This window comes from Oryza glaberrima, chromosome 9 (genome assembly GCF_000147395.1).
Source record: "Oryza glaberrima chromosome 9, OglaRS2, whole genome shotgun sequence".
Lineage (NCBI taxonomy): Eukaryota > Viridiplantae > Streptophyta > Magnoliopsida > Poales > Poaceae > Oryza > Oryza glaberrima.
Window position 1 is genome coordinate 1,818,462 of NC_068334.1, and position 27,444 is coordinate 1,845,905.

At 40.8% G+C, this 27,444-nt stretch overlaps 1 protein-coding gene across 8 annotated transcripts; it reads right to left on the reverse strand.

Annotated features, from left to right (window-relative positions):
• Positions 1 to 16,215: 16,215 nt before the first annotated feature.
• LOC127784363 (tRNA-specific adenosine deaminase TAD3) lies at positions 16,216 to 27,417 on the reverse strand. 8 transcript variants are annotated; one of them, XM_052311596.1, is made up of 11 exons: positions 26,972 to 27,221; positions 25,853 to 25,899; positions 24,314 to 24,396; positions 24,183 to 24,234; positions 23,311 to 23,384; positions 22,448 to 22,569; positions 21,735 to 21,817; positions 20,273 to 20,354; positions 16,846 to 17,307; positions 16,645 to 16,751; positions 16,216 to 16,567 (listed from the first exon to the last, which is right to left on the reverse strand). In XM_052311596.1, the coding sequence occupies exons 3-11, from the start codon at positions 24,372 to 24,374 to the stop codon at positions 16,375 to 16,377; spliced, it is 1,236 nt and encodes a 411-aa protein (XP_052167556.1). In that variant the 5' UTR covers positions 24,375 to 24,396; positions 25,853 to 25,899; positions 26,972 to 27,221; the 3' UTR covers positions 16,216 to 16,374. The 8 variants fall into 8 exon arrangements, with proteins under 8 accessions (XP_052167556.1, XP_052167555.1, XP_052167554.1 ...); XM_052311595.1 differs by lacking the exons at positions 25,853 to 25,899; positions 26,972 to 27,221 and adding an exon at positions 27,276 to 27,417; XM_052311594.1 differs by lacking the exon at positions 25,853 to 25,899 and having other exon boundaries at positions 26,972 to 27,220.
• Positions 27,418 to 27,444: the final 27 nt, after the last annotated feature.

The following is a 27,444-nucleotide window of genomic DNA, read 5'->3' on the forward strand; positions in this document are numbered from 1 at the left end:
CATATTTGACAGATCCATCACTTGAATCAATCCTTTGAGTCAGGGTGTATTTGAGAAGAGAGGAAAAGAGAAGATAGGTAAAGCGAGGCGAGTAATGAGCGTATAATTAATTAAATATTAATTATTATAAATTAAAAAATGGATTAATATAATTTTTAAAGAAACTTTTGTATAGATTTTTTTAAAATACACCGTTTAGCAGTTCAGGAAACGTGTGCACGGAGAATGAGGAAGTATTTCTCCCTAAGTCTATTCTTCCAACTAGGAAACTTTTCCAACCATATCGGTACTGTTTATGTAGAAAATAAAAAAAATGACTTCGTTACCGATTGTTTTCATCTATAAAATTTAGTTTTTCTAATTTCTACGTTTTATTGAAGTTTCCATTTAATAGTTAAATCCATACATATGAAAATTCCTGACCGTATGTATATTGTTATCATAGAAGGTAATACTGTTTTTATCCTACATTCGACAACCAATAATATTTATTATTGATAATATAAGTGTTCCCCTCTCCAGATGCACGCACCATTTACGAAGACTCATGAGGTTGTGTTTTGCCAACTCTCTTACGAATCATACTTATCCCACCTCCAAGCTTTCATGACTTAAGCACCATACAAAACTTGCGTGCGTTGTGTCTTCATTGTACCGTGTAATTCTAAAAAAAATAAAATAATAAACTTTTTTGAACATGTAGGATTACTTACTGCTAAGCAGCTAGATTTGTGGATTGGGCCATGCTTGTGAAAAAGGGTAGAAAAAGTTCAATTTGACTCCCTCAATATAGCTCGAATTTGATTCATATCACTTAACCATAAAACCAGATATATCGGTTTCTCCAACTATTAAAATTGTTCAATATGACTCCTTTGCCTGTTTTGTAAGTGGATTTCACTGACATGGCGTTCCCGTGGCAACTTAGTATGTAGGAAGATCAAAAATAGACATGGGACCTAAATGTAAGTGAGATGAAAAAAAAAACCGTGGGGCCCATGTGTAAGCCCCCACTCTTATTCTCCCCTCGCTCGTCCTTTCTTTCACATGGCATAACACCCTGGCGGTGGGTGGCGCATGCCCGCTCATCACCCTCCCACTAGGCGAACAGTGGCGATGACGAAGGAAGTCGACGAGGCAACCGCCGCTGCACAAGGCACATGCGCCGGGAGCTGATGTTGCTCCTCATCACTGCGCCGAGGGGTCCACCATGGAGACACGGAGGGCGCGCAGGGGTTTGGCTATGGCGACATCACGATAGGCTAATGACGTTTGTGAAGGGCACCGGTGGGTTGGGGTCCGGCGATAGGCGACGTGACGCTCTCGCACAACATCGTGATGCACCACTCCTCCTCATCCCGCCGCCACCGCTCATTCTTGCTCCCCACCATGTTCATCGCCGACCAGGCCCGCCAGAAGCCCAGGTTGAAGCCTTCCTCCTCCACGTGCAATTACACATTGTCATTGGCGGACACGTTCTTCAAGCCCTCGTCGTGCAGGATCTTGCTCCGCGTCACCATCTCTGGCTCCTCTCTCGTCGGCTACTGCCCCTAGTCTTGAGCGGGATCTCGTTCCGCCGCCACCTTTGACGAGGAGGTGGCTGAAGCAGGGTGGAGCAGCTGGCGAGCAGGATGGCACCGCTGCTCTCGACTCTCCTTCTTGCACCCCCTCCTCCTTGCCGCTCTCCGCCACCGGGGATGGGGAGAAGCCAAAAAAATCTAATTGTTGTATTATGTTGTTTTCTGATCTATTAGATCGACTCTCTCATAGAGTATATACACTGGTGGAGAAACCATCTTTCGTCGGTCGGGCTAATTCCACAATAGTCCCGGTTGCAACAAAAACCGGGACTAAAGATGATCTTTAGTCCTGGTTAAAAAGGGTAACGGGAATATTTGATCTTTAATCCCGGTTGGTAACACTAACCGGGACTAAAGATCATCTTTAGTCCCGGTTCAAATGCTGTCAGGGCCTGTCAGGCCCCCCCGGGATCTTTAGTCCCGGTTGGTAATACCAATCGGGACTAAAGTTAACTTTAGTCCCGGTTGGTGCGGGACTAAAGATCCCGGCGATCTTTAGCCCTGGTTCATAACACCAACCGGGACTAAAGTCCCACCCCTATATATATGTCTTCTTTCTCCTTCAGCCCGAGCAAGCTTCAAAATTTCTTCAAAAAAGAGGGGAGGTCATGCCAAAATTTCTAGTGAATTTATTTTGGTGATTATATACAAATCGGAGGTGCCTAAAAGGTTAGCAACTTCATCCTCCAATGTTTTTTTTCATATTACATTTGGAACTATGTTTTGCACACTTTTTTGTCTCCAAAATTTTGTTGTTAGTTGATGAGAGAGAAAATTTGTGTGGAGAAGAAAGAATATATAGAAATTTAGTTTATTTGCTAAAGAAGGTTTTATAAAATAGTTGAGAAGGAAAATATAGTGAAAGTTAATCTTGAATAATAGAAAACAAAGTAAAATGAAAAATTAAAATAAGTACGACACATTAATATTAGTTTAAAACTTTATAAATAGTAAATATATAATTATTTGGTGTAATATTTCATAATTTTTGTATGAATAATGATATGTCATTATTGTGTGACTGTTGAAAGAGTTTGTAATTATTTTATAATTATTGTATGACTGTCATTATTGTACGAATAATTATGTGTGTACGATTTTTTTTCATGTCATGTAGATGGATCGGCAATGGATGTACGCTGACCGGCGGTCCAAAGAGTTTATTGACGGTGTGCATTATTTTTTGAGAGTGGCCGAAGCTAACAGGCAAAAGGGTTTTATTTGTTGTCCATGCAATAAGTGTAAGAATCAGAAGGAGTATTCTGCATCCAGGACTATTCATTTCCACTTGTTTGAGTCAGTGTTCATGCCAAGCTATAAATGTTGGACATCCCACGGAGAGCAAGGTGTTGAAATGGAAGAAGATGAAGTGGAAGACGACAATATTCCGGACTTTGCTCAGTACGCTGGATTTGAAGGAAATCAAACGGGCGAGGAGGAAAGGGATGCTGATGGTAATGACGTTGCGGATGATCTTGGTCAGATGTTGCAGGACGCCTAGGAGGACTGCGAAAGTGAAAAGGGGGCCCATAAATTGGACAAGATGTTAGAGGACCACAGAACATCGTTGTACACAGGTTGCGAGCAGGGGCACAAAAAGTTGGATACCACTCTGGAGTTCTTGCAATGGAAGGCAAAAAATGGGGTTAGTGACAAGGCATTTGGCGATTTATTGAAACTCGTCAAGAACATTCTTCCGGAGGGAAACAAATTGCCCGAGACAACGTACGAGGCTAAGAAGATAGTTTGCCCTCTAGGACTGGAAGTTCAGAAGATTCACGCATGTCCGAATGATTGTATCCTATATTGCGGTGAGGAGTACGAGAACCTAGAAGCATGCCCTGTTTGCAAAGCACTATGATACAAGATTAGTCGAGACGATCCAGGAGAAGTTGACAGGCAGCTAATAAAGAAGAGAATTCCTGCTAAGGCGATGTGGTATTTCCCTATAATACCACGGCTAAGGCGTTTGTTTAGGAACAAGGGGAATGCTAGAATGATGCGATGGCACGCTGAAGAGCGTCAACAGGACAGGATGCTGAGACACCCCGCCGATGGTTCGCAGTAGCGAAACATCGACAGAAAATTTGAAGACTTTAGAAAGGACGCACGAAACATATGGTTTGGTTTAAGTACGGATGGCATGAATCCTTTTGGAGAGATGAGCAGCGGCCATAGCACTTGGCCCGTTACGATGTGTATCTACAACCTCCCCCTGTGGCTATGCATGAAGAGGAAGTACATAATGATGCCGATTATAATTCAAGGCCCCAAGCAACCTGGTAACGACATCGATGTGTACCTAAGACCACTGGTCGAAGATCTTAAACTGTTGTGGAAGAAGGAAGGTGTCCCCTTGTGGGATGAGGACAAACAGGAGGAGTTTAACCTACGAGCGCTGCTGTTCGTAACCATCAATGATTGGCCTGCACTTAGCAACCTATCCAGGCAGTCCAACAAGGGGTACAAGGCTTGCACTCAATGTATGGATGAAACAGAAAGTACGTATCTTAAGCACTGTAGGAAGGTTGTGTACATGGGTCATCGTCGATTCCTTGCAGCAAACCACCCGGTACGGAAGAAAGGCAAGCACTTTGAACATAAGGCGGACCACCATACGAAGCCTAAACATCGCGGTGGAAAAACAGTGTTTGCTATGGTTAAAGATCTTAAAGTAGTGTTTGGAAAGGGGCCTGGCAGCCAGCCTATAGAGAGCGAAGATGGTCACACGACGATGTGGAAAAAGAACTCTATATTTTGGGAGTTACCCTATTGGGAATTCTTGGACGTCCGCCACGCAATCGACGTGATGCACCTCACTAAGAATCTTTGCGTAAACCTTCTTGGCTTCCTAGGTGTATATGGAAAGTCGAAAGATACACTGGAAGCACGTAATGATCTGAAGCATATGGAACAACGCGGTGCCCTTGACCTGGAACCAAAGGAGAAAGGAAGCCATTACTTGAGTACAGCCAGCTACACTCTTAGCAAGGCAGAGAAGGAAAGTATGTTTGAATGCTTGGAGAGCATCAAGGTACCGTCTGGATACTCCACGAATATAAAGCGAATAATAAGCACGAAGGAGAAGAAGTTCACAAATCTAAAGTCTCATGACTGTCACGTGCTGATGACACAGCTGCTACCAGTTGTAATAAGGGGTATCCTCCCAAACAATGTCCGGACAACAATAACAAAGCTATGTGCTTTCATGAACGCAATTTCGCAGAAGGTCATCGATCCTGATAGATTAGAAGCCCTGCAGAATGATGTGGTGCAATGTCTTGTCAGCTTTGAGTTGATATTTCCACCTTCATTTTTTAATATAATGACGCATCTGCTTTGTCACCTTGTCAAAGAGATCGGTATTCTCGGTCCTGTGTACCTACACAACATGTTTCCTTTCGAGAGGTACATGGGCGTTCTGAAGAAGTATGTTCGTAACCATGCTCGTCCAGAGGCAAGCATCGCCAAGGGGTATGGAACAGAGGAGGTCATTGAATTCTGCGTAGAATTTATCGAAGACCTTCACCCAATCGGGGTACCTGAATCACGCCATGAAGGGAGACTACGGGGAAAGGGGACTATCAGAAGGAAAGCAATAATGACGGTAGACAACAATTTATTCCGTAAAGCCCATTTCACGGTTCTGCAACAATCTTCATTGGTGGCTCCCTACATCGAGGAGCACTTGGCTCTAGTTCGCGCCAGAAACATCGGTAAGTCCGATGCATGGATTACAAGGCATCACATTGATACTTTCTCCACGTTGCTGCGACAATATCTCATGGGTAACGAGACGATTAACCAACAACTGGCCTTCCTGGCGAAGAGACCATCTGGCTCGATCGCGACATTCCAGGGATATGAAATCAATGGGTGCACATTCTACACGAGGGCCCAAGACATGAAAAGCACGAACCAGAACAGTGCTGTTCGTATCGATGCCATGGGACACGATGGTACAACTGGCACGTATTACGGTGCCATCGAGGACATATGGGAACTTGACTATGGACCTCTCAAGGTCCCTCTGTTCCGGTGCCAATGGGTTAGGTTGACTGGTGGAGGCGTAACGATTGATGATAGTGGGATGATAACGGTTGACCTTAACAAGGTTGGATACTCGGACGAACCTTTTGTTCTTGCCAATGATGTAACCCAAGTTTTTTACGTCAAGGACATGTCTAGCAAAGGAAAAAAGGCCAAAGGGCTTGACGAGCCGAAGCGCCACGTGGTTCTCCCAGGAAAAAGAAAAATCGTCGGAGTAGAGGACAAGACTGACGAGGATTACGATCAGTTTGATGGGCAACCCCCTTTCACAGTGACGATTGACCCTAGCATCCTCCTATCAAATGAAGACACCCCTTACTCACGTAGCGATCACAAGGAAGGAACAATAGTGAGGAGAAAGTACGTGCGGTCAACCGTCACCGCCGATGTATTGCCGTAATTGTTCTGTACACGATGTAAACTATGTTGGATGTACTGAATATCCATACAAATCAATTGTTGTATGGTATATGTTAAATATGTATGATTATTAGAATTTTTATCAAATTGAAATCATCCATATGCTAGTTATATATGATTATTATATTTTTTATTAATTATGTATGATTATTAGAATTTTAATCAAATTGAAATCATCCATATGCTAGTTATATATGATTATTAGAATTTTTAAAGGTTTTAAATCATGCACGTGGTATTTACATATGTTAATTATAATTTTCAACAATTTAATATCATGATATGCTAGTTATATATAATTATTAGATTTTTTTATTAAAATCATGCATGTGGTAATTACATATGTTAATTAGAATTTTCAACAATTTAATATCATGATATGCTAATTATATATGATTATTAGATTTTGTATTAATTTTAAATCATGCATGTGCTATTTACATATGTTAATTAGAATTTTTAACAATTTAATATCATGCATATGCTAATTATATATGATTATTAGAATTTGTAACAATTTTAAATCATTCATGTGCTTATTATATATAATCCACGTATTCTAGTACATACAACAATAATTTTTCGAAGGTTTTATCATTAATTGTTCGACTTTAAATAATTGTAATGCATTATTTACTATTTTAGAAACACATATGCAATGAAATTCAAGACACAGCTGCTATTATCTTTAGTCCCTAACCGGGTTTAAAAAGAATTTGGAAATAGCGGGAAAAGATCTTTAGTCCCGGTTGTTGTTACGAACCGGGAGTAAAGATATTTTTACTCCCGGTTGTTCTCACCAACCGGGACTAAAGATCCGGGGGTATATATATTGCCGGTGCGCCCTCGTCTTCTCCACCAACACTTAGACGTTTTTCGATCTCGGATCGATCTCCTTCGCCGCCACCGTGCCTAGGGCAACCCCGCGTCGACACCGCCGTCGTCTCTCGCCATCGCTTGGCGGTCCTCGCCGCCTCCGCCGCAGACGCCGCCGCCGCATCTCTTGGATGAGAGCCGCCGCTGCCTCTCTCTCTCTCGATCTCGATCTCGATATCTCTCTCTTTCCACGGCCGACGACCGGCTTCGACACAGCCGCCGCCGCTGACGACGCCGTCGCCACTGCCACTCTGCCGCCCCCGCCTCGAGCTCGCCACGCCGCGGGGCCGCTACGCCACGCCGCCGCGACGCCACGGCGCGGCCGCCGTGCGCCGCCGCCGGGCCCCGACGTCGCCGCGCCCGCACGCCGCTGGGCCCCCACGCCGCAGCCGCGCCTGCACGCCGCCGGGCAGGCCCACGGCGCCCCGACGCCGCCGCCGCGCTGCCACGCCACTGCGCGCGCGCCCAACATTGCCGAACGTTAACGAACGTGATTGAAACGTGACCGAACGCGAACGAACGTAACGAAACGTTAACGAACGCGAACGAACATGCACGAAACGTTAACGAACGCGAACGAGCGTAACGAAACGCGAACGAACGCGAACGAACGTAACGAAACGTTAATGAGCGCGAACGAACGTGCACGAAGCGTTAACGAACGCGAACGAACGTGAACGAAACGATTACGGAACGCGAACGAACGTGCACGAAACGCTTACGAACGTGAATGCACTTGTACTAAAAGTGTGAGAAGGAACGCGTTTATACTCATACGATTTACTGGTAATACATATTTGATTATATATGTAATTTGGCCCGTTTAGACTAATACATTTTCCTGGTAATGTTGCAGAGAAGACGTCGCCGTCGTCCCTCAAGCCGAAGTGGTAGCTAGCCATCGAAGGAATTCGCGCAGGCAAGTGATGTAAAGAAGTGATTGTTAGATATTTAATATAAGACTGTTAGACTTAGCATACATGATTATTACAATTTTAAATATAAGATTGTTATCGATTTAATATAATATTGTTAGACTTAGCATATATATATGACTATTACAATTTTAATATAAGATTAGTAGCGATTTAATATGAGATTAGTAGAGATTTAATATAAGATTAGTAGCAATTTAATATAAGATTGTTATACTTAGCATATATATATATATATATATATATATATATGATTATTACAATTTTAATATGAGATTAGTAGCCATTTAATATAAGATTGTTAGACTTAGCATATATTTATATATATATATATATATATATATATATATATATATATATATATATATATATATATATATATATATATATATATGTGTGTGTGTGTGTGTGTGTGTGTGTGTGTGTGTGTGTGTGTGTGTGTATGATTATTTTAATATAAGATTAGCCGCGATTTAATATGAGATTAGTAGAGATTTAATATAAGATTAGTAGCGATTTAATATAAGATTGTTATACTTAGCATACATATATGATTATTACAATTTTAATATGAGATTAGTAGCGATTTAATATAAGATTGTTAGACTTAGCATATATGATTATTACAATTTTAATATAAGATTATTAGAGATTAAATATAAGATTGTTAGAGATTTAATATAAGATTGTTAGACTTAGCATATATATATGATTATTACAATTTTAATATGAGATTAGTAGCCATTTAATATAAGATTATTAGAGATTTAATATAAGATTAGCAGAGTTTTAATATTACGGTACGCAAATACATCCTATATACCTAACAAATATTTTTTGTATGCACAGATGGCTGATCGCGATGAGGAACAGATACTATACGATACAATCGCAGAGGGAAGCAGCCAGTACTGGAACGAAGGAGAGGGGAACAAGGATCCAAACCAGTACTTGAACGAGCAGGGGAATGTGGAGAGGGATGCGGAGGGAAACAAGGAGGGGAACGATGAGGAGGAGGCTAGTGGAAGTCATCCCTCCGCTAGACAGAAGAGGGCACGCGGACAACGAGGTGCCGTGAAGAAGATAGAGGGTCGGCACATCATAACTGAGGTGGACGAAGACGGCCGACCTAGTGCCCCGGCAGAAGCAGCCAAGAATTTTGTACGCCACAGCGGTTGGGTTGTGAGGGACAACGTGCCTGTCAGCACAGTGTACTAGCGCAGAACAAGGGCACGCGGGGATAATGACAGCTTTGTCCCGGACTCAGAGAAAGAGATGCTGTGGACCACAATGCTCGAGACATTCACGCTACCCGCGGGTACGGAGAACATAGTGAAACAGTGGACTCTGAAGAAAATGGCAGAACAGTTCCAGAGCTTCAAGGGATCATTGGGACGAGTTTGTTGCTTATAAGACAGGGCAACAAGGGCAAGCAATGATGGCCAGAAACAAAGACAATGCCGCCAAGAAGAAGTACCATCACCACTTGGGGTCAGGCGGATATAGCGTCGCAATGCCGAAGTGGGAGGAGATGGAGGCAAGTTTGATTGAGAGGGGTATCAAACCGGCCACCGATAAATGGCCGGATAGATCGAAGTTTTGGTACTATGCTCACGGTGGAACGCTTAACCCAGTTGATGGCTCCCTTGTCTTCAGCTATCAGATACGCGAGGCTGCCAGTCGACTAACGGACGCAGTGGTAGCCTCTTCTCAGGGCACATTCCGACCCGACAGAGAGAAGGATGAGCTGTCACTCGCCCTACAGACTCCCGAGCATCCAGGACGAACACGAGGGAAAGGCGTGATTCCCTGGAAGATTGGATTTAAGGAGGACATCCACACGTACAGGAGTCGGATAAGGAGCAAGAGAGATACCGAGGCGAAGATTGCAGATCTTGAGTACAGGGTATCGGGCTACGAGCTCAGCATGCAAGAGGAGGTGGCAAGGAAGGTGGATGAACGTATGGCCACACATCGGTCCCAGGATCTCTAGCCGTACATTCATCCTGCAATGGTCAGCCCATCAGGCAATCGTAGCAGCTACGCCTCAACGGGGCAGGTCGGATCACACAGCATGTACGCCATGCAAACCCATGACGAAACCACCTGCCCCGTTGATGAGATCACGCAGCGGACACCATGTGAGCTGCATATTCCCTTCAAGAACTTATCAATCAAGGTATGCTCGTAGTTTGATGATTTTTGACTTGTACATTCCGCAAGTTGCTGCTTAGGTTGATTACTAATAGATAACCTCTCATCACGTGAAGGTGGCGTCGGGAATGGCCATCCGAACGGACCCTTCCGGGACTTACCACTGCAGGCCGATTCCAACAGGATACTCGAGGGTCGAAGTTGAGCTGGTGGAAGCCGCGTACGAGGACCTCGAGTTGGACTACCCAGGAGGAGACGGTGAGACGCCTCTACGAGACACAAGCCACACCATCATACTATGGCGCAAGCGGTACATCATCCTTCCTGGGCGACAAGCGGCGTCTCGTGCACCATCTCCTCCGGCTCCGCCATCTCCTCCTGCACCATCTCCTCCGGTTCCTCCGCCACGTCCTCCTGCACCATCTCCTCCGGCTATTCCACCACCTCCTACTGCACCATCTCCTCCGGCTCCTCCGCCTCCACCGTGTCCGCCTGCACCTCCCAAGACAAGGTCAAGCCAAGCTCCACCGCCTGCCTGCACAAGGGCAACGAAGAAGGCGAAAGTTGACGCCACCAAAAACAAGGAGCCACCGTACGATTGCAGTTAAGAGGAGCTTGATGCTTATGTGATAGGAGAGGTGAAGAGGCAACTCAAGCCTCGGAGTCCTGAAAAGAAGATACCTATTGACCCGAGCATGAAGAACTTCTTCAAGGGAATGTCCACAACAAACAAGGAGGCGTTACAGATATCGGACTATGACCGAACACTTCAGAGAGCCTATCACAAGAAGTCCAAACCTGTCCCTAAGCTTGGAGAACAACCAAACCAAGAGGTCGAGCCGTTGGTGACCGACGAAGATTTTGGCATAATGGAATTCATTTCAGACACCGGTCTAACTGTGGATCACTTGGTTGGAGGCGCACCAATCCCGAAGGCGGAAGTGGCATACAAGTTTGAACTCGGTAAACCGCTTGTCAAACCTGAACAGCTGCAGTCCCTACCGACACAGATGTACAAATTCCATGAACGGTACATGGAAATGAGCGCCAAGGGTAGAGAGATGTTCGGAGCGAGGATCAGAAACCCCGACTTCTTGCAAGGAGAAGATGTTCTCTGGATCCATTTCAAGGATCTCTTCGATCTGTACCAGTTGGACGCCCTCGACGTCTCTCTTCTGAGCGCATGGATTTTGTGAGTATCTTTGAGTTCGATTTGTTTCGTTCAATAATTAACTCTTGGCATATATGTAAGCAATAATACTTTCCTTTCATCGTTGTAGAATGGAGATTCAAAGGGCCCGACGGCGGAGGGTCTACGATACTGGGTTCATCGACCCTCGGAAAATCAACACCGAAATGATTGACAAGTACAAGAAAGACACAGAGGACAATCTCGTACATCTCCTAACGCAGCAGCATTTCAAGACGTACATACTACTGCCGTACAACACAGAGTGAGTTTTTATTGTCGTTCGAACAAATTTTGTTCCCATACATATAGCATGTACATTTTCGATCATATATATCTCATCTCACGCATATTCCAGATTCCACTGGGTCCTGTTATTCTTCGACTTGGACGCATGCAGAGTCACTGTATACGACTCAATGAATAAAGAGGAGAAGATTTTTGACAAGGTCTTCAAACTGATAGACAGGTAATATAATGCCATCTATTCCAAAGTCGCGGGGAATCTATTGCTATTATGTTGATCTCAGGTAATAATTAATTAATCATAGCTTGCAACTGCATATGTAGGGCTTGGGATTGGTTCCGTCAATTGGTCCGCGGGACTTGGAAAGAAAAACTTGGACAGAGGTTTCATTTTCCAGTGAGTACATGCATGATCCAAAATTATATTGAATTGAATCTCTAATTGCAGTTAATATAAATAGTATATTAAATCTCTCATCGTTTCTCATGTAGTGTGCAAAGCAGGACCAGGGAACTAACTTATGCGGCTACTACGTATGCGAGTATGCCCACTGCCTATCAAACCAAATATGCACAACACGAGAGCTCGATGTACGTATACATAAACCATTCAAAATTTCATTGCTCGATTTGTTAAGTTGTTTATTAATTTCATATATTGATACGTCATTATTTTTCGAACGATAGCGTATTCACATGAGGAATAATCTCCCACACAAGGATTTTATCACGTCTGTTCAAGAACAACTGATGGGATTCATCAACGAAGAAGTCCTTAATCCCGACGGTGAATTCTACTACGACGGATCGACAATTCATAACGTCGGTCCTTCCTCTTCTGACATAACGCCGGCGTCGAAGTCGTAGCTATAGCTACCGAGCAAATGAATTGTACTATATATGCATGTATATATATATTTATATATGTACACATTTACTTTTGTGTTAATATATAATTTGGTAACATATATATATGCACATAAATTGTTAAGTGCTTTAAATTATACATATGTGTGTGTAATATATGATTTATACACACACACACACACATATATATATATATATATATGCCTATATATTATGCATATATATGTATTGTAACATATGTATGTATGTGTATGTGTGTGTGTGTGTGTGTTGTGTGTTGTGTGTGTGTGTGTGTGTGTGTGTGTGTGTGTGTGTGTGTGTGTGTGTGTGTGTGTATATATATATATATATATATATATATATATATATATATATAAAATCAACCATGCAGCAAACAGGGCCATGCAAATAAAAAAAAATGGTGCACCGATCTTTAGTCCCGGTTGGTAACACAAACCGGGACTAAAGATGGTTTGGCCGGCCACGTGGCTGATCGATCTTTAGTCCCGGTTATTTCACCCGGGACTAAAGATAGCTATCTTTAGTCCCGGATTCGTAGTCCCGGTTGGACAACCGGGACTAAAGAGTGGTTACCAACCGGGACTACAAACGGTTTCTCCACCAGTGATATAGGAGTACCTAAGAGATAGAGACTTGTAGTACAATACAAATAAGAGTAGATTTATCTCGATTCTATCTCTAGGATATATCTTATCTCTATATTTGTATTTGACTCTTATCCCTAACTACCATATTTGTACTTCTAACATCCCCCTCAGTCGTAACGGGAGCAAAGCGAATAATTGCGACTGGATTTGAAATCTATTTCTTCATCTCCTTCGAGTCACCATCATCGATTGCATCTCTGATGGACGGCCCTTCACCTAGTGCCTACGCCCCCTTCTATGTTGTCCCTTGACTCTCCTCTGTTCCCTCCCACAGTCATAGTGGGAGTTTCATGGACGATAGCGATGACACAGACGCTTTGACTGGAGTTGCCACAGATGATTCTTGTTGTAGATGTTCGTCAATGTAGCCGATCATGAAGTAGCCGTGGTTGTAGGTGTAGCCGCATATAGCCAAAGGCGAAAAAAAAATTACGCCATGGTGTGAAGACGATACTATAATTAGTAGCATCTTGCACCTTGTAGATGTCAGAGGATGCCATTAGGAACGTCTTGCATATGTCAGAGGACGTCGTTGGCGATGAGGCCACCACTTTGGTTGGTCCTTCTGCGTCGTGTAGTGGTCATCACAATAGTGATGCCGTGTTGATGCAGTCGTTGTTGTTGTAGATGATGTGATCGATGCCCTCGTTGGTGACGCGGTCGTTGCCATCGTAGAGGATGCGGTCGATGTCATCGATGAAGCGTCTTGCAGATTAATTTGTCAGAGCACGCGAGGTGTCCATCTATGTGGACGAGTCAGCAGCGGCAAGTTGATGAAGACCACTGGTGATGTAGAATCGGCGAAGACGATCACATAGTCATACAGGTTATTGACGCAGCAATTAGTATGTTGATGGAGATTGAAGGCAGCAGCACTGCTCCGGGTAGAGATGATAATTGGGTTTTATTTGGCTGTGGCTAATGAAGGAATTGATCTAATGCTAATATTGGTAAAATCTAATCTATGGATTATTTATGGCAGCTAATGATGCGGAGCCCCTCCTAACAGTGTTTTTCGCATCAACAGCCCCAGGGAGAATATGGTGATCATCTCATCTCCCCAGGGCGACGCGAGCGGAAGGTAGGAACGGATCAAACGACGTTGGTCTTCGGCTATGATACCATGTGGAAAAAAAATCTAATTGTTGTATTCTGTTGTTTTTTGATCTATTAGATCGACCCTCTCGTAGGGTATATATAGGAGTACATAGGAGATAGAGACTTGGAGTACAATACAAGTAAGAGTAGATTTATCTCTAGGATTCTATCTCTAGGATATATCTTATCGCTATATTTGTATGTGGCTCTTATCCCTAACTAACATATTTATACTTCTAACACCCTCCTCCCTTCCTCGGTTGATTTGCCTTCGACTTGCTAGCCGTTGGGCACATCGCACTCCGCTGAGCTTGGACCGCCGCCGCCCCCACGTTCTCCACACGTTACGTCACCCCAAACGCTTGGTGGGAGCATAGAGGGGAAGATATGAGAGAGATAGTGGCACGGCATGTGGGTCCCATGTCTAAATTTTTATTTGCTTTTAAGACTAGTTGCCACGTAGATGCCACATCAGCCAAATCCAATGAGGAAGTCATTTTACACCGGTTTTAATAATTCGAGGAGTCGTTATACCCAATTGTACCATTGAGTGAGTCGAATTAGATTCGTCCTATATTTTAGGAGTCATATTGGACTGTTTCCAAAAGGCATTGAATTGACATCTAAAAGACATTTTCCTAACAAAATATTATTGTAGGGATAATATACCTATTTGAACTTTGAAGAAATAAGGTTCATAAGATCTATTTTATCAAGAATTATCAAGAAAAAAAATACATCTAATGTTAAGTAATAAGCCATTGAATTGAAGAAGATACTAGAGTCATAAAAAAAGCATGAGTCAATTTTCTAAGAAAATAATATTCTAGTATATATACTGAATTTTGAACTTAGAGATATTAGATGTACTAGCATATTACGTGTGTATTGCAACATAATTTTAATAAAAAAATATCATTAACCCATTATTACTATTGCTTTTTATTATATATCATCTTTTAATTTCTATATATATTTGTTATTGACAAGTGAGCCTCTAGTCTCATACGTCCCTTTTCATTAAAAAAAGGTAGGGGTTAGTAATAGAGGTGATTAATATGTGGGTTCTCTGATCCATACCGTCACTTTTTCATTCTTTGAAAAGTAAAGAGTTGTGGGTGTGGATAATTCATTTTTAGAAAGTAAAGAGTTGGTGGTCCTCGTTATGCCAAAATCACCGCTTACCACCATCACCACATTTTAAAGAAGTACAGATAAAAGGTAGAGAGTTGGTAATTAGAATAGTGACATACTCATTTATCACTACTCCCTGTTTTATAAAGAAGCGTAGGTAATTATGAGAGTGCCCTCTTATTATATGTATAATTTAAAGTAAGACATTAAACGGAAGATGGTGAGAAGTTATCGCACTTCTATAGAATGCCACCTGCGCCACTAGCCAACCCAATAAAGGAAGTGTCACGTACATTACATGCAAAGCATAGGAACATGACCATGTTACGACCATGTTACGCCTCCACTAAGCTCCATCTTAAAAAAAAAATTGTTCGGTTAATTTAACTGTATAAGAAGCCAATTATTCAGACTACAAAAAGATCTCCTTTGAACAACTTACAAACCTTACGTGCTATGGTACTATTGGCATATTTCACCTTAATATCTCTACTAGTATAAAATTGAAGATGTTTTTATCGGTACTTTGGTACGTCCTCCATATATAAATCGGTTTTTAAGTTTGCTCACTTTTAGAAATACATATATGTATTTGAGTCGAGTTTTAAATTCTCTCGTTTTGGAAATACAGGAGTCATATAAAAAATCTCTTAAAAAAATACATGCTAACTTAATATGATTGGACTCTAATTACAACTTATGATTTTCTATAAAAATATATATCCAAGCAAATTCTCACAGTGAATTTCACCTTAACTAAACCGTATAAAATAAAATAAAATAGCCTTCACCCATTGCACGCACGGGTATTTTTTCTAGTAAAGTAAATAGGGAAATATATTACAATATGTTGATAATGGTACCAACAAATACCAAAAACATACCACATCTTGAAATGCCATACGATATATGAACGAATACGATAATATCGATCACCAACTTCCTTTCCTCAGGCAAATTAGTCAGCAAACGTCAAGAAAATATCTGCGACCCGAACCTGAAGGAAATAAGACAGTAACAAAAGCTAGGAAAATAGCTAGTACAAACTATGCAGTTGAGGTTGAATTACATAATATAATGATACAACATGCCAAGCTGTTCACAAAAATCAAAACTGGAAAACGGCGCACCCTTCATGCAGAGCACGCCAAGCTGTATCAGCATTTGTCAGAACAATCGCCCGAACTATTCGAATATGACTCGGGCACTTTTACCCTAAATACAGAGTAACGATGATTTAAACTTTTCTCCCCGTGCAATCTGTAGACACTGCCCAGTGCTCCAGTAATTGGATTTGGGAAAGCATAGAAGATACGTTTGAATCTTTGATGTACAAGTGCCATCGCACACCTTCGATAAGAACAAGAAATATGTGAGCAACTGAACAGAAAGCAAAAGCATGATGCCATACTTCAGTAATAACTTACATTGAGCAAGGTTCCCAGACTAGGTAAATGTCAAATCCTGTACAAAGGTATGGTCTGGTTTCTGACAAGTCATCGCAGATTGCTTCATGTGCAATTTTTTTGTCGTCCTGAAGTTCAATTCTGACTTTAGCCAAAACGAGGAGAAACAATACTGATAAAGGCAACATTGAAAAGGTAGAAAATAGGAGTAACAAAGCTCACATTTCTATCCACCTTTAGTCGTTTTGCTGATTCATTAACAGAATAATACTCCATATTTCCATCTGAATTTGGTTTGGTTGATGATATAATTGAAGGGAACATCACTTTATCCCTCTCCGCAGCATTTTCAATCGCAACTATGGCAGCATGTCTCAGAGGGTGCCATGGAAAACCACCTTCACAGGGCAATGACTTCTGCTCAGACGGCCTTGGTTTCATCCATCCCCAAGGGTTTAAACATGAGGCTTCCATATTCAGGCTGTTGCATGTAGAAACATTGGAGTTTGACAGGAACAACCTGCTCCCTTTCTTCTCAGTTACTTCAAGTGATGAGAAGGGGCTGTCTGAATTCAATTCAGCACATTTGTTACTTTTTAAACTATCATGTTGGAGTGTTTGGTCTGTAGCCTTTGCAATAATCTGCATGGTTGATGGATCAACAACAACAGCAGCATTGCCCACCTGGTACAAGCAAGGAACCCATGTTGAATTAAACATAATTATTTGATCTACACTGAAGTAAACAGCAGAGCATGACAGACATCATATGCATGTCCAGCAGTTTCGTGTTAAAGGAAGCACATATATGGACATCGTGCTTAATAACAAGGATTTAAATCTTCTCCAATAGAGGATAAATACTTGCTCTCAAGCATATGTACCTCACAATTTATTAAACTTGTTAGGTTCGCACAGATAGGTTGCCACGCAATACTACAAAAATGTCTTATTACTAGCTCCTTAAATTATCACAGGTAATAACTATATTGAGGAAGGAATGACATCAGGCCTGAATTGGAGGGCTTTAGGAGAGAAACCCTAGGGTGGGGTGATATTTAAAACAGAGAAACTACTTCACTGATCTTGCTTGATTCACAATGATAACTGGCTCATGTAGTGGAAATGGCATCTAAAGGACACAAGATTTGAAAGAAATTCCAAAAGATAAGAACTAGATACAGGTAGCAAGTTGGATACAACTTATATTGCTTATCATATTTTCTTCCCACATCATAGCCGGCCATGATCCTGTCTGCCTGAGTCTTTCCCTAGTCCCTACTCCCTACACAACCACTGCACCACCATCCACACTACTGTTTCAGGGGGTGTTTAGATACAGGGGTGTAAAGTTTTGGCATGTCACATCGGAATGGGGTGTTTGGGCACTAATGAAAAAACTAATTATAGAATCCGTCAGTAAACCGCGAGACGAATTTATTAAGCCTAATTAATCCGTTATTAGCAAATGTTTACTGTAGCACCACATTGTCAAATCATGGAGCAATTATGCTTAAAAGATTCGTCTCGCAAATTAGTCGCAATCTGTGCAATTAGTTATTTTTTTAGCCTATATTTAATACTTCATGCAGGTGTTCAAACTTTCAATGTGACAGGGTGTAAAATTTTGGGGTGGGAACTAAACAGGCCCTCAATGTTGATGTCAACCGCAGTTGACAACCACAGCTGTAATTCTCAACTTTGAGTGCTACATCTACACTTTGTCCACATCCAGAATTTTCCTTTATGTCCAGGTTAACAATAAAGGAATGCATCTGAGTTATGGATGGTAGCTATTTGAAATCTGATTATGGATCAAAACTTTATTATCCAATACTCAAAAGGAGAGAAGAGACATGGGAACATATCATCCTAGTCCCTTGTTTTGCGTCAATGCCATAGACAGCAGTAAGCATATAGACACTATTCACGTATGTGAAGGACAAAGATGACGAATGCTCATCGTAAAACCGCTTCAGTGTGATGGTTGAAGCCCTTGGTAGCCTCTCGAAACCTAGAGTACATGACAACATTCATGAGAACATGACATGTTACTTGAGAGATTCCTTAGAAAAGGTTCAGAAGGGTGAACATGGAATGTGGCAGAGGTCAGAGTACGCCAATGAGGCAATCCTATTAAAGTACAAAATGGATGAACAGTGAAAGTGTGAATCCCTCCCATCTTCATTGATCTCAAATGTCCCCTTTTATAGGGAGGATTTATGTACATCCCTAGGATTCTCCTAGGATTTAAGGAGGTTTTAATTCTCTAAACGTGGCTGTTTATATGACACAAATGCTCCTCAATATGGCTGTTACAAGATTGATGATTCACTTGAATGCTGCCATTGTTGCCCTTTGATGAGATCAAATATGGCCTAATGGTGGAAGGGCAGCAATGGCAGCAATCAAGTGAATCATCAATCTTGTAACAGCCATATTGAGGAGCATTTGTGTCATATAAACAGCCTGGCAGCAATCAAGTGAATCATCAATCTTGTAACAGCCATATTGAGGAGCATTTGTGTCATATAAACAGCCATGGCTGTTTATATGACACAAATGCTCCTCAATATGGCTGTTACAAGATTGATGATTCACTTGATTGCTGTCATTGCTGCCCTTTGATGAGATCAAATATGGCCTAATGATGGCTTTTGGAACAAATCCCACACAGGGCACTCTACATGCTCCACACCATGAAACCTAAGTCAATGGCATGGAGGAGGTGGCCAGGTAACAATGATAGCCTTGAATGTGGTACCTATGCATACATGTTCATCACTTCTATGAACATGCTTTCAAGCTACATTTCAGCCCAAGATGAACATAAGGTGACTTTGCTCTTGACGTAGGATTGGCCCAATCTCCAGGTGAGAAGGATAATTTTGATAAGGAAGAGAATGGCCTAATATGACTAAACACCAAACTTGCCAAACCGCACTACAAGTTGTTATTAATTGTGCTAAGACATAGCTGCAAGAATAACAAAGTAAAGAACGATTATTCGATGAGGTATTGAAGTTAAAAAATACAATAGTCTGACTGAATTATTAGTCAGCATGGGTTCTGAAGTTACAATCTCTGACTGATTAACACCAGTGAAGCACTCAAGGCAATTGGAACTAGACAAAACCTGAAACAGCTAGCAATAGAAGGAGCCTAGAATCAGCATCAGATTGCTCACAGGAATTTATCTTTGTGATCATACATATCCGGATCATTGAAATCATATCCACCAAAACTACGGCTATCCTTTTCAGAAGATGGTCAGGCCAAAATTCCTCATCAAATGGAGGAAGGCTCAGAAACCATAATTAGTGGCTTCAATACAAATGTAGCGTGGGATTGCACGACTAAAGGTTATGAGGCCATATGCAAGGAATATATATGAGAATGATACTTTAATTATTATTCTTTCTCAATTCACTACCTGGGTTTACCAGCTGGCTACTGCCAGTTCTATAAACTTTGATGTACGCATGAACGCATAGGTAGCTAACCAATGATGTTCAATTGTTCATGTTAAAGCACTGGTTAACAACTTAACATCCTAAAGAAACATGCAAGCATAGTGCCCACACCAGGTGGAATACTATATTTATAGCATAGCAAGAAAGGAATACTTTAAAAACAACAGTAAAGTCACCTCAGATAACCGCAGTGCAGTTCTCATGCAATTAAATATTGATGGCAATTCACACTCTTTGAATCCAGATACACCATCCAAGCTGCAAGTAACAAAATGGCTATCAGCACAGCTGTAAAACAAAATGCAATAAAACATGCTCCAGCTAACTTTTGGTTTATTGGTTCATTGCAAGTCCAACTCAACTGAGCATGTGGAGGAGAAATTAGTATATCAATATTTGTATTGTAAGGTATAATCTGATGGATAACTAGGAAGAGATGATATTGTATGGTACAGATGACCCTGGTTTCACTGCCATCCAGAAATAATACAAAGCGAGATGACACTTGGCACCTGCATTTTTCACCTATGACTCTCTAAGTACATTTTACATTGATATCTGGTCATAGCTACAAAGAAGATATTTTGGCACTAAATGCAGTTAATACTCTTGATGTGGTAGTCCACTGTAAAGAAAAAAAATCAAAGATGACCCTTCAATAGTTTCAACCATGGAACTTTGAACCCTCTAAATATGATGAAAATGACATTGTTCCATGCCAGATTACACTCTGGTCACAAAGCAAGCTAATTATGAGTGAGACAAATCATCCACAAAATTGATTTTGATAAACAGCTAACCCAAAACAGATTTGGGTGTTAGGATCTCTTCCCCGGCTTGGGAAAGCCTTTCTCAACAAGGCCAGTAAGACAACAAGTTAAGTGGCTTTATGGGACAATTAATCGTTCTACTTGGTATGACAGTTTACAAGGTAGTTAAATGATAGTGATTACAATGTTTTTTTTGCTAGTGATTAGCAGGCTTATGGTTTAGTTCTAGGACTTAAAAGGTATGTCAAGAACATGTCGACCAATGAATTTAGCCATATGATAGCTTTCGGTTGCTGATTTGGTATTAAAGTTAGTTAGAAACTACTCCTATCGGTCTTGAAAACATGTTGTTTTGGTCTTTTTGATGCGTTTCAAGTAAAAAATTAAGAACTTTGAACATCAATATCTTTTTAAGTATGTAGCTTGCATGCATGAGAATAATATGTGTAGATTTGTTTCAGAAAAATACTTTCATAAAATTATAACTTTATCGGGTCATAGAAATATCTTGGAGTAGAAATTTGTGGTCAAAGTTGTTCCAGGTCGTGTAAGCATCCAAAACACATCTTTGAGACCAGAGAGAGTAACTATTTATGATGAGAAGATGGTAGGATAGATATTAATTTTGTGGCAGGGATTCAGTGACGAGGCATAGTCCTTGCAGATTTGATATTATGTGAATATACATACATAAATGGAAAATATAAATAGGCAAACCAGATATTTAGGCTGACTAAGACCCGGATTACCATACACTCGCCGCTACAAGGTGAGGCAACCTAGTACGTACTTGTTACTGAGTTTCATAACCATTGTTACTTAAACATTCATCAGAATAAAACATAATGTGGTCTGTGCAGAAACATACTCGTGTGGGGGATGATAAGATGTTGGCCAAAGTTTGCATTGTTCCTCCCACTCCTCTTTTGAAGTAGCAGGAAACCTCGCAACCTGAGAAAGATTTCTAGCAACAATAAATGATATATGATATGCCTAATATAAAGACAGATTCATATCATAAGAACATAGCAAAATCTTCTTACTAATCAATTGCTTGAAGAATGATACTCCCCTGTCACAAATAAGTGACATTTTGGTGCATGTGCACTTGTGCGGATAAACTTTGGCTATCAACATGATCTCTACGAATATTTAGATTGCACACAAGAAAATGATATTTGCAGATTGTTTTGGAGCATACTGTATTTTTCAATATATCATAACTTTCATTTGCAGATGTCCAAACATTCCTTGTGACTGGAAGGATTACCTAAAGATAAAATGCTATATCTTTATCTATTATTACTACTATGATCCATACATTCCTTAGATGTTGATGGATTCAGGAGGATTAAATATCACTTCACATTGCCTGTAGGTCACACAAAGAAACATGTAAGGATTTAACACGGAACAATCACTATCTTGGTGGATAATTTCCATATAAGTAAAACTAGAGACCAATAATTTTGATCTTAATGAATGTATGACATGATTAAGTTAGTAAATAAGTCCAATATGCCTACAAAAACAACAGAGAACTCAAATTTCCGAACTCCCAAGGTTAACAGCAGTACTTACTTTTGCAATGAAAGTATTCAATTCGTAGGTACCTACAATCTTTTTTACATCTTGAGGAAACATTTCGCTACAATGTTCAGGCCCAGTTGCAAGGCATAAGATGATTGATAACTCAGATTTTTCTGTCAAGGAAAAGATAATCAAATTGTAAAAGTAAACAGAAAAGTGTTCAACATAATTACCCAGGAACTAACTTAAAACATTTGTAGGCTGGTCAGTTTTATGTCCATATTCTAGCAATGGATCAGCATGTACTAGCCTACTCTTGCACTTCTTCTTAGGCAGAATCAACGGAAAACACTATGAGCTTCTAGATTTTAGTTCCCAGTTCTGCTGCTTTTTTAGGTAAGACTAAGTTTCTTGAAAATAAGGTTCAGCATCTCACATGACAATATCAGCATTAAAGATTGAAGAGTATCGTTGAATGAGGAATCAAATTATATATTTAACTTGTTGAAGAGAAAGCCTGCTGATAAATTCCACCAAGGTTATAATCATTTATAGGGTTGGAAATCCACATTTAAGATAGTTTTGTTACACTTACACTCATGTACTATAATTCTGGGGGCAATACCACCCCCAACCCCCTGGTATTCACAATGACAGACCAAATTAAGCTCAATCTGAAAAGGTGGAGCTTTGCATGTTGAATTGATGATTTGGCTTCATATAAACTGCCGTGCACATGCCTGCACAAGTTTTTACAACAGTAGACCCAAAGCTGCTACAAACCATCTATTTTGTTTGGGTGTTGGATGTGTGGCCAGTATTACAGTGTATGGATGAATGGTGAAGCTGGACCAACTTATAAAGTAGATGGACATATCATGGAATCGATTGAGAAAAGAAAAAAGAACATTTACCACCATATTCACAGCACCGACGCACCCGTTTTACATGCCGAAGATTCTCCAATGGGCATGCTTGACTCAATTGCCTGAAACCCAGTCACATTGATAACATCACTGCTCTAAATATAGCCCACTTGTTAATTATAGTCAAACCGTAACAAAAGAAAAATAACAGCACATGAAAAGAAGAGACAAACATGTCAAATAAATGAGTGAAATACATGGCCGGTCCTTAAACTTCTGGGGTGGTGTCACTTAGGTCCCTAAACTTGACCACTTTTAGGGACCTAAGTGACACCACCACACAAGTTTAGGGACTGCTCATGTATTTCACTCAATAAAGATACACATGCCATTTAGACATCGGAAATTAAGCAACTGTGACACATAATTCAAACTTCCTATTTGAAGAAACTATCAACAAAACAATTAAAATTCCAATTTCATGCTAACATACGAATTGTAATCAATATATGTACATTCTTTACTATTAAATCATTATATAAGCTTCTGTTAAATTAGTTGGGGTTTAGATTCTGAATCCCAATGATTCCTGAAATGAATTAAACAAATATGTATTCAGTCTTTTTGACAAGAAATATTCAAATTAAGATTTTTATTTAACTCTTAGACGATGACATAAAGAAAAAGTCCTATCAAGAGAAATTAAATTCGAAATGTAACATTATAAAATTCATAATACAGCGTAACCTAAAACAATGCCATCTCTCTGTTTTTTTATCGACTAAATTGCGCAGAACAGAGTAAACAATCCATTCAAGTTCTTGGTAAATTCAGTTCTAAATTCCTGAATTGAAATTTGTAAATGAGAATGCTATAATTAGCATTAAAAAGGGAGAAAATGTGGAGTTCCAGTCCTTTACCGAATGAGACTGTTGGCTAACTTGGGCTCAATCTTGGCAGCAATCACTTCAACTGCCCAAGAAAATAAATAAGAAATAACACTATGAAACTAGCATAGGGAAAAAATAACTAGATTGAATAAAACAGAAACCTGTAGAGCCACGGAGGGAGGGAGTTGGGTTGCCTGGGACCTCAGTGAGTTCCCATGCCATGGAGACCAATTCACAAGGTAAACTGGAGTCGAGAACAAGAGATCTTAGGCAGAGGTTCTAAGGTAGATACGCCATCAAAAATGAAAAAAAGCAAGGATGCACACATTTTGCCTCAGTAATGCTAAATCGTAGATCAAAGAATCAACTGCCCCCCGCATGTTTATCAAGTGCATCAGCTCTGTTCCAATTTCTCCGACCACCCTTAACAAAATTACTACTTCCCCATTCCTATTCATGTCTTGCCCAATAGGCCAATACCAAAATATACAATGACAGCAGCGACTTACTCGCATCCAGTCATTCACAAATCTAGTATTGGCATGTGGCCTATGGGCGGCAGGATAGCAGTGGGATTTTTTGTGAACAAGGGATCCTCTACACATGAAATTCACTTATTTTGGCTGGCAGTTTTTGTTCTATGTGGGAACTAATAAGAAGATAAGATCTTTTGTGCAGAATAATGTGTGACACCATATGTTTTTAGTGTTTTACTGACTATAAGAGTATGTTATATTTGATGATATATATAATATTTTCACTAAATATATATATATATATATGGGGCGAGTCCCCGAATCCTTTTTTTTTTCAGCTTGCCAAGTCGGACACTCGAGTCCGAGTCGGACTCCGACACCTGTGTCCGTGTCCCGGTAACACTGCGTTGAGTAGGAGCCTCGGATGTGGAGGCATGTGCCGGAGTGGGGAGTAGCCAGGATTTTTTGGTTGGGTAGTCCTACTTCAAAGGTTCACATCACATATAAAAAATTTCCGAACACCGCAAATCCCATATACAAGTACAAATTTAATTAAAATGTGATAAAAATAAATCAATAATATCTTTTAACATCAATAATCGACTAATTTTAAAAAGCATGTTCAAAATGTGCAAGTTCAAACGATGCAATATCCACATTACTCTTCATCAGAATCTACAAATCCTACAAACTACAATGGCAGCAAATCAGCAGCATATCGCTGACTCATCATAGATGAGCAGGCCCAGGATTTTAAAGTTGTGTATTCAAAACGTAAAAGGGTAGGAATTTTTTTTTAGAGCAAAAGACTAATGTTTGGCATGTATAATATCACACAATTCTAAACTATTAGTTGTGTATATTCTATAGCGGATATAACACAAACTTGAGCATAATTTTGTATATTCATAGAATTTTCATATAAAATCCTCCACATATAGAATTACAACATTTAATTTACAATTTTTCAACATATCAATATCTAGAACATGGCAAATGATAATAAATAAATCTTACAATTTAGAGGACAATTTGCCAATGCTTTTTTTTAAAAAAAAATGAATGATGCTGTCCTCATCCTTAACTTGAGAAGAAATCCCTTTCAATAAATGTAACCAAGCAACCATTCAAGTTTTTTTGCCCTTGCTTCTTAAATTGTTTTTATATAGTTCATTGAAGAAAATCCCTTAATGACTCTAGTTCTATTGATGCATGCAAACTTACAAAATGTAAAGTCGCAGCACATACAGAATTGGAGCCGTGGAACAAACCTGAGACAAGATAGTGAGGACTTGAAACAGTCAAACGCTAAGATAGATAGACAAACAGACAGAGTCAGTGAGGGCGTTGGGCGGCTGCTGGCCTCCAGGGGCGGGCCCAGGATTTTTAACTTGGGTATTCGAAATTAGAAGGGATAAAATATTTTTTTCCAACCCACAAAGTCTAATAGTTGTATATTTATAACGGTATAAAGTGTTCATAGAATCGACCAAAAATTGAATGTGTTAAGCATATTAAAGTACAGTACTAAACTATTAATTGACAGAACATATCAAATTTATAGAGCATAGAAAATGGAAAAATGATAAGAAATCTTACAATTCAGAAAAGAACATTCCGCTTCTTGATATTTTGAAAATATGTGCACTGATAAATACTACAATATGGTCTTCCAATTTAAGTACTGACCATGCTAACTCTGCTAAATATGTGCACTGATAAATACTAACTCTGCTACAAAGCTTCAGAAATCAGTGAATCACAAGTTTCAAAGTTCAATTGTTCAACCATGAACCATGAACCATGAACCATCCCTGGATGGCTGGATTCAAATACTAAATAAAAAAAATGTTCAACCATGAACCGTTCCTGATTCCTGGATTCAAATAAACTAATCCTAAATCCTAAATCAAATGAACCATCCTAGATTCAACTGTGAACAATTCCTAACCCAAAATGTTTCTAACCAAAGTAACCATCCTGGATTTAGGCAGTACAGAGCTGAGAAAAAGGACAATATGCCACTCCATTCGGTGGGTTTAGAAAAAATGCCACCCAATACATTGCAAATGATAAAATGCCACTCAATATATTACTTTCAGGATATTTTGCCACTTTGAGGGATTTTAAGACCAAAATACTCCTGGCTGTGGATAGAGAGGAAGAGGGAGGAGCGGAAGGTTGACCCGGACGACACTCATGCTCGCCGGCGGCGGGTGGCGAGCGCACTGGGGCGGGCTGCGACGGGCGGACAGGGGGAGGAAGACGGCGACGGCGATGGGGAAGGAAGACGCCGGCGAAGAGGGAGGAAGACGGCGGCGGCGATGGGGGAGGAGGGCTTACCGGCGTCTTCTTCCTCTCCTCGTCGCCGCTAGCGGGAGCACAGACGGCGCTCGTTCTTCCCTCGTTGCCGCCCGCCGCCGGCGACTACAGCCGACGCCGTTCGACTCCCCTCTCCGGCTCTCTCCCCCTTCCTCTCTCTCTCCATGGTAGGGGCATATTTATCTTAAACCTTCTTAAAGTGGCAAAATATCCTAAAAATAATCTATTGAGTAGTATTTTATCCTTCGTAATGTATTGGGTGGCATTTTGTTAAAAACCCTCCGTATCGTATGAGTGGCATATGGAGTGGCAGGGGAAGAATTACCTTCGTCTGGAGCTCCGGGAGGCGTCGCGGTGCGGGGAGTGGAGGGTGGCGGCGCGGGCCGCGGGCCGCCGGGACGGCGTGGGGAGGCGCCGAGTCGACGACGGCGCATCGGCGGTCGCCCGGTCGCTCTCCTGGCTGTGGCGGCTGGATGGGAGGGAGGGAGGAGATA

Excerpts from the sequence above, each read along its gene's own strand:
- LOC127784363 (XM_052311595.1), bottom strand. The coding sequence starts at position 24,374 with ATGGCATGGGAACTCACTGAGGTCCCAGGCAACCCAACTCCCTCCCTC. Across the intron at positions 24,235-24,313 it reads CTCCCTCCGTGGCTCTACAG|TTGAAGTGATTGCTGCCAAG; the intron begins GTTTCTGTTTTA and ends TTTCTTGGGCAG. Across the intron at positions 23,385-24,182 it reads TTAGCCAACAGTCTCATTCG|GCAATTGAGTCAAGCATGCC; the intron begins GTAAAGGACTGG and ends ACTGGGTTTCAG.